The sequence below is a fragment of the Sminthopsis crassicaudata genome, chromosome 4 (genome assembly GCF_048593235.1).
Source record: "Sminthopsis crassicaudata isolate SCR6 chromosome 4, ASM4859323v1, whole genome shotgun sequence".
In the NCBI taxonomy this organism is placed as follows: Eukaryota; Metazoa; Chordata; class Mammalia; order Dasyuromorphia; family Dasyuridae; genus Sminthopsis; species Sminthopsis crassicaudata.
Genome location: NC_133620.1, coordinates 350,810,744 through 350,822,796, shown reverse-complemented (window position 1 = coordinate 350,822,796; position 12,053 = coordinate 350,810,744). Strand labels below are relative to the sequence as shown.

At 37.8% G+C, this 12,053-nt stretch overlaps 1 protein-coding gene across 3 annotated transcripts in view; it reads left to right on the top strand.

The window, feature by feature from the left end:
• Positions 1-12,053, top strand: part of MED24 (mediator complex subunit 24) — a 33,036-nt gene that overhangs the window by 18,110 nt on the left and 2,873 nt on the right. For 2 of the 3 annotated variants that reach the window (XM_074261418.1, XM_074261419.1), the window contains 3 exons: positions 7,915-8,096; positions 8,318-8,408; positions 8,811-8,910. In XM_074261418.1, coding sequence (XP_074117519.1) covers positions 7,915-8,096; positions 8,318-8,408; positions 8,811-8,910 — 373 coding nt within the window. Of the gene's footprint in view, positions 1-7,914; positions 8,097-8,317; positions 8,409-8,810; positions 8,911-10,328; positions 10,487-12,053 lie in introns of those variants that run through there. The other variant, XM_074261420.1, reaches the window with a different exon arrangement.

Sequence of the window (12,053 nt, the reverse complement as noted above, 5' to 3'; positions counted from 1 at the left end):
TTTCTGCAGAAGTATTTTATATCTACAACATAGTTCAATTAGCCTTAAACTATCAAGCAAGTTGTAGGAGAAGGAAAAGTTCTAAAAATGAACAGAGGAGGAAGTGTGAGGAAAAAAGGAAAGATCAGGATCTTTCCCTAGAGCAAGAGGATTTAAATGAGGAATTATGGTATGATTCTCTTGAAGAAGCTTCAACCCTGCCTAGAGAACAGATTATTGACAGGCCCACATCAATCCCACCTTCAGAGATGGAGGAAGAAAGAGGGGAAGAGGCAGAAACACAAACAGAATTGCCTGTGAAGAAGCCTAAGCCTATGACAAGATTAGAAAAAGCATTGGTTAAAGCTAAGAGAGAAGGACAGGATATAAGTGATTTTATACATGCATATCCTGTGATTGAAGAGATTGACTCTATAGGTCAAAAAAGGAGAAGATATGCACCTTTAGATTTGAATAAAATTAAGGATTTGAAAAAAGGTTGTACCCTTTATGGGGCTACATCAGCTTATGTCAAAATGTTACTAGATGGTTTGTCTTATGAAGTCCTAACCCCAAATGATTGGAAATCCATAGCAAGGACATGTCTGGAACCTGGAGAAAATTTATTATGGCTTGCAGAATTTCATGAATTATGTAAAATTCAAGTCAGATGCAATTTGGAAATAGGAGTTAACACACAATTCACTTTTGAGCACTTAGCTGGTGAAGGTCAGTATGGAGAGAATTCGGAACAGATTAATTATACCATGACAATATATGAACAAATTGCTAAGGCTGCAATAAAAGCTTGGGGTGTCCTTCCTGGACAGAAAGATCGTGGAGAGGCTTTCACTAAAATACAGCAAGGTCCCAATGAACCTTTTGCAGATTTTGTGGGTTGTTTGCAAACTGCTGTCAAAAGAACTATTGGAGAAAATGCAGCTACAGAAATAATGACCAGACATCTGGCTAAGGAAAATGCCAATGAGATTTGCAAAAGAATTATATGGGGATTAGACAAAGATGCTCCTTTAGAGGAGATCATAAGACGCTGTGCTACAGTGGGAACAAATGCTTTTTACACCCGGACAATGATGAACGTGGAGAGACAGGGTCCCTCCTGGCAAGGGACTTCTAGAGAAACTCGGCGATGTTTTCAATGTGGAAAAATTGGACATCTAAGAGCTCAGTGTAGGTATGGAGATACAGTGAGAAGACAGGGTGAGAGAAGACCTAAAACCCCATGTCCAAAATGCAACAGAGGACTCCATTGGGCATCAGAGGGTAGAATAATTCAGGGAAATGGGATGAGGGGCCCAGGTCCAGGGCCCCAGGCAAAAAAGACTTGGGGCATGATGGCAGCTGATGTTACACCCAAAGAACCTTTAGAAGGCCAGGACTCTGATTTAATCAACCAGCAGAAAAGCAATCACATGGCAGAAAGGGATTACCCAATCAGTCAGCCAAAAGGCAATCAGATTGCAAAAATGGATTACACTTGGGGAGAATACAGGCCTTTTAAACCAACAGGGCTGTGTCCAGTGCAAACAATTCCAATGTAATTGCCAGATGATGAGAAGAGATTTAGAAAGTGGTAAATAGAAGGTAATTAGATAGATTAACTGCCTGGGAGAGAGGGTTTGCTTGTATTTCTTCAGCAGGAGAAGGAATCAGATGGGTGCCAACGAGTCATATTCACCTTGTCCATCAGAGAGAGACCGAAAAAGAGAAAGACCTTAAAATAAAGAAGAAGATCTAAGAAACATCTTACACCGAAAGAGCATGGCTAATAAAAAGACTGTTAAAGAACTTTAAAAACCAGCAGGAATCATTGGACTTCCTCACACAAGATGAGACTAATGGACAATGGACTTATGGACATTTATAAATTTTCAATTTATGATTATTTGATTATGTTATTTGTTATATACTTCTAGCATGTGTTATGTTACTATGTTACTATGTGCTTATGTAATTTATGTAATTATGTGTAATACTTCCCATATTGATGGATTTATGTTTCAAGGTCATGACTGTCCTATGTTCTAAATCAAAAGAAAGGGGGAGATGTTAGGATTACTAAGTGAGAACTCAGGTTGTCTGGACAGTGACAAGGTGAGAATTCAGGTTGTCTGGACAATTACAAGGTGAGAACTCAGGTTGACTTGATAGAAGGAGCAAGCTCATTGGCTGAAGTGGTTCTTCCCAGAAGCCCTTGCATTATCCCATGCCCATTCTCTGGGAGGATAAAAGAGACAACATTGGGCCTGGAGAGCAGATTGGACTGGAGAAGGACAAAGAGGAGAAGACTCTGCACTACATCTGGCTTGACGCAGCTCTCTGCAGGAAGGGAAGTCGGCTCTCTGCAGGAAGGGAAGTCACTTCTCTGGACAACAGTTAACAGCAACTTCCTGGAGACAACGGTTCACTACAGGAAGAAGAATTTGTCTGAGAGATTTGAGTAGACACAGCAGATCTCTTCCCAGAGAGCGATCCGGCAGCTTCTGGAGACGACAGTGCGCTACAAAACCTGGCATAAGAGTTTATGTTTTTCTCTATTAATGTTACCTTATTAGTTTACTCTAATCAGTATCCTATTAAGGATTAATAAGAATAAGGACTAATCCTTACTCTGTCATCTTGTATCTTAGTGATCCTTTTCTAATTTGTATCATTATGAAATTGTCTGTGCTTATTATTTATTCTGTTATCAAGATCAGTGGAAAAAAAATGTTAAAAAAGACCCAGGGCAAAGAATACATCCTTATTAATCTGGTACAGAGGTTACTACAGAATCTCATATCTGAATTCCTCATTTCCAGTAAAAGGGTCATTCAAGGTTTAAGGCTTTCGGAAAGAGACCTAATTCCTTCTAAATGTATGGTGAATGAACCATCCAGGACTATTCTGAGGATGGGTCCAGTCATTCATCCCATTGAAATATATTTAGTTATGATTATCTAGCTCACATCTCTCCATTTTATCCCCAAGAAGAGCTTGAGAATCTTTGTCACATTTAAACTATATCTACAACCTACCTACCTCTAAAGTAGAGCTAGTAATAGTACCTTTCTCCCAAGTTGTTATGAAGATAAAACTAGGTAGTATTTATGAAACACCATGACTGGGGCACAGTTGGCTCTATATAAATGTTGGCTATTTAATTCCTCATCATTGTTAACTAACAAGTTTACTAATCTTGCCAAAAAAAGAAATGTATTTAGTTTTGCATGACTTGTTCTTGATGAATCTAAGATATGACTATGATCACAGTTTTTTTTTCTAGCTGATCAGTGACCAATCAATAAACAGTAAGTCCCAGGTAGGGTGCTAAGCTCTAGAGCTTCAAAAACAGGTAATAATCAGTTCTTGCCCTCAAGGAGCTTATAGTCTAATAGGGGAGATATACAAATAGATAGATGCAAAGAAAATTATATACAAAATATATATAGAAAAAAAAAATAGGGAAGACCCTAGAACTAAGAGAAGCTTTTTGTAAAATAAAAAAATTTTAGTTAGAACTTAAGCCAGAGAAATCAGTAAGAGGAGTTTGAGGGATAACATTTCAGGCATGGAGTTTTGTTTTTATATATATTATTTTCCTCATTCAACTTAGTCTGCTTTTCATCAGGTCATGTAAATTCAGTTCTCTGAATCCTTCATATTACCATTTCTATGGTATATTAGTGTTCCATTGTATTTATATTATCATAATTTTTTTTAGCTATTCCATATTTAATTGGTATTTTTCTGGTTTAATTTCTTACTGCTTCTCTGTTACCACAAAAAGGTGCTGCTATGAATATTTTAATATGTATGGTACATTCCTTTCTTTTTTTGATATCTTTGGGATATGTGTAGAAATGAAAATCAACATTTTTGTCTTATTTCCAGTATAATTCCAAATTGCTTTTCAGACTGTGAAGGACATATTCATAGCTCCACCAACAATTGATTAGTATTCCTATTTTGTAGGTCATGCTTCCAGCAGTTTTTCATTTGGTATGAACAATTTACTTTTTTTTTTTTTTTTTTTTACAATTGCTTTGACCATTTATCCAATGGAATCTCATAAAATTGTGTCAATTCCCTGACAACAGATATTTGATGCAAAATGTTTTTTCCCCTAGTTTTTCTAATTCCTAATTTCCTGATTTTTTTCTAATCTTAGCTATACTGCAAAAGCTTTTCAGTTTCATCTGTATGTTTTTTTAAACTCTTAAGTTGGCCAGTGAATTTCTTTTTAAATCTCTAATACCCTCTTTCTCTGTAGGTGATCTGATCTATTACAGAGAAATTTTAGACCATTTCTTATAAGCTCCCTTATTTCTGTGTTACACAACTCAAAACATTCATACATTTTCTATTTCTTTTCTCCAATTTGAAAATGAGCTAATCTTTCTTTCTTTTCAAAACTAATATTTCTTTTCCTTCCACCCTCCCTTTGATATCTTGCCCTATGTCATTCCTTTTTTCATTTTCAGTTTCTCCTCTTCTGGCTCCTTCCTTTGACTCTACCAGTTCCTAGAGCCATCTTTCATTCGATTGCTCTCCATGTTGTCATTGCTAAATATCTATCTAGAACTGAATCTTTATACTGATAATTCTTATTTCTTTACCACTGATTTTTCTGTCCTTTGCTAGTTGGTTTCATACTCTATAATTCTACTATAGTCATTCTTTCTTGGCCAGTTATTCTTTTTTTTCCTTTTTTTTTTTCTTTCTTTTTTTATTAATTTTATAATTATAACATTTTTTTTTGACAGTACATATGCATAGGTAATTTTTTTTTTTTTTTTTGCAACATTATCCCTTGTACTCCCTTCTGTTCCGAATTTTTCCCCTCCTTCCCTCCACCCCCTCCGCTAGATGGCAGGCATTCCCATACATATTAAATATCTTATAGTATATCCTAGGTACAATATATATGTGCAGAACTGAATTTTGTTGTTGCAAAGGAAGAATTGTATTCGGAAGGTAAAAATAATTTGGGAAGAAAAACAACAACAACAACAACAAAAATGCTCAGAGTTTACACTCATTTCCCAGTGTTCCTTTTCTGGATGTAGCTGATTCTGTCCATCATTGATCGATTGGAATTGGATTAGCTTTTCTCTATGTTGAAGATATCCACTTCCATCAGAATACATCCTCATACAGTATCATTGTTGAAGTGTATAATGATCTTCTAGTTCTGCTTGTTTCACTCAGCATCAGTTGATGTAAGTCTCTCCAAGCTTCTCTGTATTCCTCCTGTTGGTCATTTCTTACATAACATAACATTCCAATAATATTCCATAACATTCATATACCATAATTTACCCAACCATTCTCCAGTTGATTGACATCCATTCATTTTCCAGTTTCTAGCCACTACAAAAAGGGCTGCCACAAATATTTTGGCACATACAGGTCCCTTTCCCTTCTTTAGAATTTCCTTGGGCTATAAGCCCAGTAGTAGCACTGCTGGGTCAAAAGGTATGCACATTTTGGCAACTTTTTGGGCATAATTCCAGATTGCTCTCCAGAATGGTTGGATTCTTTCACAACTCCACCAACAATGCATCAGTGTCCCAGTTTTCCCACAGCCCCTCCAACATTCATCATTATTTGTTCCTATCATCTTAGCCAATCTAACAGGTGTGTAGTATCTCAGGTTTGTCTTAATTTGCATTTCTCTGATCAATAGTGATTTGGAACACTCTTTCATATGAGTGGAAATAATTTTAATTTCATCATCTGAAAATTGTTCATATCCTTTGACCATTTATCAATTGGAGAATGGCTTGATTTCTTATAAATTAAAGTCAATTCTCTGTTGGCCAGTTATTCTTAATTGCAAAATCCAATGGCATTTTATTACCAGTCCTCATTTTATTTGAGTTATAAAAAAAAAAAACTTTAGAAGCTCTTTGCTCATCTTTAGCTCCTTAGCTTTTAAATCACTACTTTTTCCTGAATCTCTTATTTGACTGATCTCTTTGCATTTCCTTTACTGATTCATCATCTATCTCGTGGCCTCTAAATTTGGGTATCTCCCCAGAGTTCTATCCTCTGTTCTCTTTATAAACTTAATTCCTTGGTGATCTGATCAACTACCATATGTTCAATGATCATTTCATGAAGATGTCTTCCAAATCTTGATCTAGTCTTAATCTCTCCTTTGTACTCTAGCCCTGCTTCTCCACTGATAGCTGGCGGTGATATCCTTTTGGCACCTCAAATTCAGCATTTTCAGAATTAAATTCATGATGCTTAGAAATTTAAAAAAACTGACAATGATACAAAAATGAAAAGAAAACATTTCTTTTTAAAATAAAATATAGTATTCTTGAATACACAGTCTAGTTTGGTGGTTGTTTGTTTTTTTTTAATAATTTTTTTGAAGTACATGCAAAGATAATTTTCAACATTCACCCTTGCAAAAACATTGTGTCCCAAATTTTTCTCCCCCCCTTCCTGCCCAGACAGTAAGTAATCTGATATAGATTAAACATGTACAAATCTTCTAAACATATTCCCACATTTGCCAAACTGTGCAAGAAAAATTAGATCAAAAGGGGAAAAAAATGAGAAAGAAAAAAGTGAATAATCAACAACAAAAAAGGTGAAAATACTATGTTGTGATCCACATTCAATCCTTATAGTCTTTTCTACATACAAGTGGCTCTCTCAATTAAACGTCTATTGGAATTGACCTGAATCACCTCATTGTTGAAAAGAGCCAAGTTCATCACATTTACTTATCACATAATCTTGTTTTTGCTGTGTATAACATTTTCTTAGTTCTACTCACTTCATTCAGTATCAGTTCATGTAATTCTTTTCAGGCCTTTGTAAAATCAATCTACTCATCATTCTTACAAAATAATAATATTCCATTACATTCATATACCATAACTTATTCAGTCCAACTGATGAGTATCCACTCAGTTTCCAGTTCCTTGCCTCTGCAAAAAGAGCTGCTACAAACTCTTCCCTCTTTTATGTTTTCATTAGGATACAGACCCAGTAATAGCACTGGTGGATCAAAGGATGCACAGTTTGATAATCCTTTGGGGATAGTTCCAATTTGCTTTCCAGAATGGTTGGATCAGCTTACAACTCCACCAACAATGTATTAGTGTTCCAGTTTTCCTACATTTCCTTTAACATTTATGATTTTTTTCTGTCATTTTAGCCAATCTGAGAGGTGTGAATTGGTTTCTCAGAGTTGTCTTAATTTGCATTTCTGTAATCAATAATGATTTAGAGCATTTTTCCATATGACTAGAAATGGCTTTAATTTCTTCCTCTCAAAATTATCTGTTCATATTCTTTGAAGATTTACCATTTAGACATTGGCTTGTATTCTTACAAATTTGAGTCAGTTCTCCGTATATTGTAGAAAAGAGGCTTTTGTCAGAAACCTTGGATGTAAAAATCTTTTTAATTTAATATAATAATAATAATAGCTTGCATTTCATAATATTCTCTATTTCTTCTTTAGTCATAAATTCCTTCTTTTCCCAAAGATCTGAAGGTTAGAATATCTCTTGTTCTTCTGATTTGCTTATAGTATGTATAAATCATGAACCCATTTCAACTTTATCTTGATAAAGGATGTCAGGTATTAGTCAGTGTCTAGTTTCTGCCATATTATTTTCCAATTTTCCCAGCAATTTTTGTCAAATAGTGAGTTCTTATATCCCAGAAGCTGGAGTCTTTGGGTTTATCAACCAGTAAATTATCCTCCTCTCCAGCCCCTGTTAAATCTTATCTTGTTAAGTTGATAAAAAGAAAATTTTAACTAATCATAAACATCCCTTCCCATGAACCCCTCCTTTTAAATTTCCCTGTTTAGTTTGTGGTACCACTCATCCTCTTGGTCAGGTTAATGTTCTTAACCTTGGAATGAACTTAATGTTCCTATTTCTGCTTCCCTATTCATTCCAGGAGCTGCTGAAGGAAACTCGAAAGGAGTACACTCTTCGAGCTGTAGAGCTGCTCTACAGCATCTTCTGCCTAGATATGCAACAAGTCACCCTGGTCCTGCTGGGCCACATCCTTCCTGGCCTTCTCACAGACTCTGCCAAGTGGCAGAGTCTCATGGATCCCCCAGGCACAGCCCTGGCCAAGTAAGCTTCCCCCCTCTTCCTTCTCAAAGCCCTTCAGATCAGACCTGAAAGAAGAACCTATCCCCTTCCTGTCATAGCAAAGGCGCTAAAGGGCAAATTCATTCTCATACAACTCATTCTTTATTGTTAGTTTGGGTTTGCTTAGAAGATACAGATAACTTTGCTTAGTTTCTGCTGAACTTCCTCTTCTCTCCTCTTTCCCCTTGCAATTATTTGTTTAGGCTAGCAGTGTGGTGTGCCCTGAGCTCCTACTCCACTCACAAGGGGCAGGCATCTTCCCGACAGAAAAAGAGGCATCGGGAGGACATTGAAGTGAGTATTGTAATTATAATAAAAAGATAACAAGTATAGCCCAAAACTGGTACCCTGGACTCAGGTTATCTCTATAATTTAAAAAAATGAATATAAAATTGAATAGGGACTTCATCTTTTCTAATGTGAGAGGTAACAGCTGTTTTTCCATCACCTCATTCTCTTTTTTCAAATGAGAAGGAAGACAAAAATAGTAGCCAGAAGGATTTCTGATTTGGAGGGTCAAAAAGATCCTCAAAGTAGAAGCCTTTTCTTGTCTCATAGCTAGGTTCTTTATATTTTCCTGAAGTTGGAGGGCCACTCATTGGAAATAGGATATTGAGTAGTGGATTTATGGGTTGGTCTCCTTATCATATTATTTAGTTTCTGGGTGACATTAACCCTCGTAACCCCATTCCCTAGGACTACATCAGTCTCTTCCCCCTGGATGACACACAGCCGTCAAAGCTGATGCGACTTCTGAGTTCTAATGAGGATGATGCCAATGTTCTCTCTAGCCCTAGTGAGTATGAGTGTTTGACTGGCATGGGCATGGGCTAGCACCCTAGAAAGAGATACCCAATAGCAAACTTTTTGCCAGGTTCCTTTGAGGGAACTTATTGTTTCTTTCAACAGATATTTAGGATTAATAGGATAATAAGGTTTAAGCTGAGTGGACTTTAAAGACTATCTAGTTCAGATTCCTAATTTTACAGATAAGGAAATGGGGCCCAGATAATTTATAACCTTTCTCAGAGTTAAACACTAGGTAACAAGACAACAGATATCTGTTAAGCATCTATTACATACCAAGAATTGCTAGGTACTGAAACTAGAAAGACAACTGAGATAGACCCTGCCATCATGGAACTTCCTTATACTAGGAAAATGTTCACTGGGCATAGATAAGTAAATTTAAGATATATGCTAAAATATTTGCATGCCTTGAGAGTGCAGATATCAACATTTAGGGGGATCAAGAAAGGCTCTTTGAAGGAAATGGCCTTTGGGGTGAATCTCAGAAAAGGAAGAAGATACGACAAACCTGGGGGAGACATATGAGACAATAGGAAGATGGGGAACAGCCTGTGCAGAGGCCTAAAGGTGGGAGATGAAATGCTGTGTATAGGGAACAGTAGGGTGACCATGTGGGCTGAAAAGGAAAGAGGAGGGAGGGCAACATGTAAACAGCCTGGGAACATAGATTGGGAGCCATATTGGGAAGGATTTGAATCACAAGTGAATGCAATTTGTATTTTAGCTTAAAGGCAATAGATAATCACTGAAGCTTCTTGAGAAGGCAAGTGACATGGGCAAACTTGTGCTTTAGAAATATCAATTTGGCAACTGTGTGGCAGATGGATTGGGGACAGGATAACCTGGAGGTGGGGAGACCAGTAAGGAGGCTATTAAGTTAGTGCATGTAAAATGTGGTGAGCGCCTGGACTAGGTGGTGGTTGTGGTATGAGCAGAGGTTAAGGGGTGAAGACATTGAGAGATGTTGAGGTAAATTTAGTAAGATTTGGGAAATGGTTAGATATTGAGAGTGAAAGTCAAATGTTGAATACAACTCCTAGGTTCAAATCTGAGTAAAGTTGAGAGGATCTGGGATGCTGGATGGGGACTAAAAAGGCTTCCCAGGCCCAGGAAGTAGCATTGTGATTGGGGAGAAGACGAAATGCTTCCACTGCAGTATAGTGTTGATCAAGTTGATCAGTGGAGCTTTCTGACCAGGACCTGATGGTTCCAATGTGTACTATGCTGTGGTAATCCCCTTGCATGAATTCTTTGGGGCCAGCTTATGACTCCCCTTTACCGATGTAAATGTTAACATTACTACACTAGGCAATGTTGCATCACACCATCCTGATGAATGTTTCTGCAGTCCTTCCTTTTGGTACCTTCTCAAATGTCTGGGACAGAAAATGATTTTTCTTCCAGATGGTGTTCTTACCTTTGTAGCCCTCTCCCTAATGAAAACCAGCCCTTCGATGTCAGGTATCTTTGCATCTTTCCCTTCATGACCAAGTTCATATAGGAACAAGAGTGAAACATAAGGGCCTATAATCTGGTTTCTCTTGAACATGTAGTGGCATGTGGTGGTGGTGCTGCCTTGGGATAGGTTTTTGCTAAAAATTGGCTTCTTGTTGGCTGTGCCAGAGTCTGCCTGAGAAGCGGCAACCTATGTCTTGGGAATCTCCAATTTCCTGAAAATAAGCAGATTCCTTTGCTTCTCTTAAAGCAGATCACAACTCCCCTGTACTTCTCATTGATATCACTTTCCTGTCTCCTGAAGGTTTGCTAGCACTTCAGATTTTTTCCTCTTTTTTAAAAGACAAAATGATAATTATATTGTGAAAGGCCTTGAATGTGAAGCTAAAAAGTCTAAACTTCATCGTGGATATTTCTTTTCATTTCTGACTGTGGCCTGCCAGGCCCAGTGGTCTTCCTGCCTTCATCTTCCTTTTGGAATAAGATGGGGGTGGCTTTCAACTGTTTAGAAAGCGTTTAAAGTGAGGAGTGATACAACTCAATCTGTACATAAAAGAGATTAACCCAACATCACTATGAAGGAGAATGTGGAATAGGTAGAAAGTGGAGCCATGGAAGCTGAGGAATCTAGGAAACTTTAAAAAAAAAAATTTATGAATGAGTCAAATGATCAGATGTAGATTATATGTGTATTACACACACCAGAGGAGGAGAGCATTATACCTTAAACTTCAGATCTCTTATTACATAATGGCAAGGAGATTCTAAACTATTTTGGTCATTAGAAAAAGTGAGTGTGAGGTATAATTGGGAAGACATGGTGGCCACTGGGACCTAGAAGATGGAAAGAAACAAAGGAAATTCTGAGGGTTTGAACATAGCATGAGTTGAAGATGACATCACAGAAAGGAGCAGGTTGGGGGGAGATCGGAGACATATTTGGGTGGGACCCAGTGAGTTGGGTGGTGATGATGAGCATCCAAAGGGAACTATTTTAGATAAAGGCAGTTGGAAATGCCTCTCTGAAGCTCAGTAGAGAGGAAGGGTTGAAGATATTTGAGAGCCATGTACATAGAAATAATAGTGGATTGTTAAGGCAGAGAATGGGGAAAGAAGAGGTGGCCAAGAACAGTCTTGGGGTTCCCCTAGGACTTCAAGCATTGAGAGAGCCAGCAAAGGGTACTTGTAGAATATGGCCAATAGGAAGGGGAGAAAACTGAAGGACCTGTCATAAGAAGATCTCATTGAGAGACCTAGAGAATAGAAGACTTAGAGGAGTCCTATCAGTTAGCTGGTTTTATGTATCTGAGGGACTGTCTGGAATAGTAGATGGCTCAGGCTTGTTCTCCCTGGCCATGAAAGGCAGATTTGGGAGAAAACTCTGAAGGTACAAGAGGCAGATTTTGGTTTGTTCTGAGGCCCCATTTTCTAAATCAGGGCAATCAAAAACCACTGGATAGAACAGGCAGCCTCCAGCAGAGGCTAGATGATCTCTTGATGGAGATGCTCTTGTTCAGGTTCTCCTTGGACTGGATGGCCTCTGAGGTCTGTGATTGTGTCAGAGGAGATGGAAAAGGAGGCCGTGGTAGGAGGGGGGAGAGCCAGGAGAGTGTGGGATGTGAAAGCAGCAGTGTCAGATGGTCCTGAAGGAGGAAAAGGCCTGAGAACAGTCTG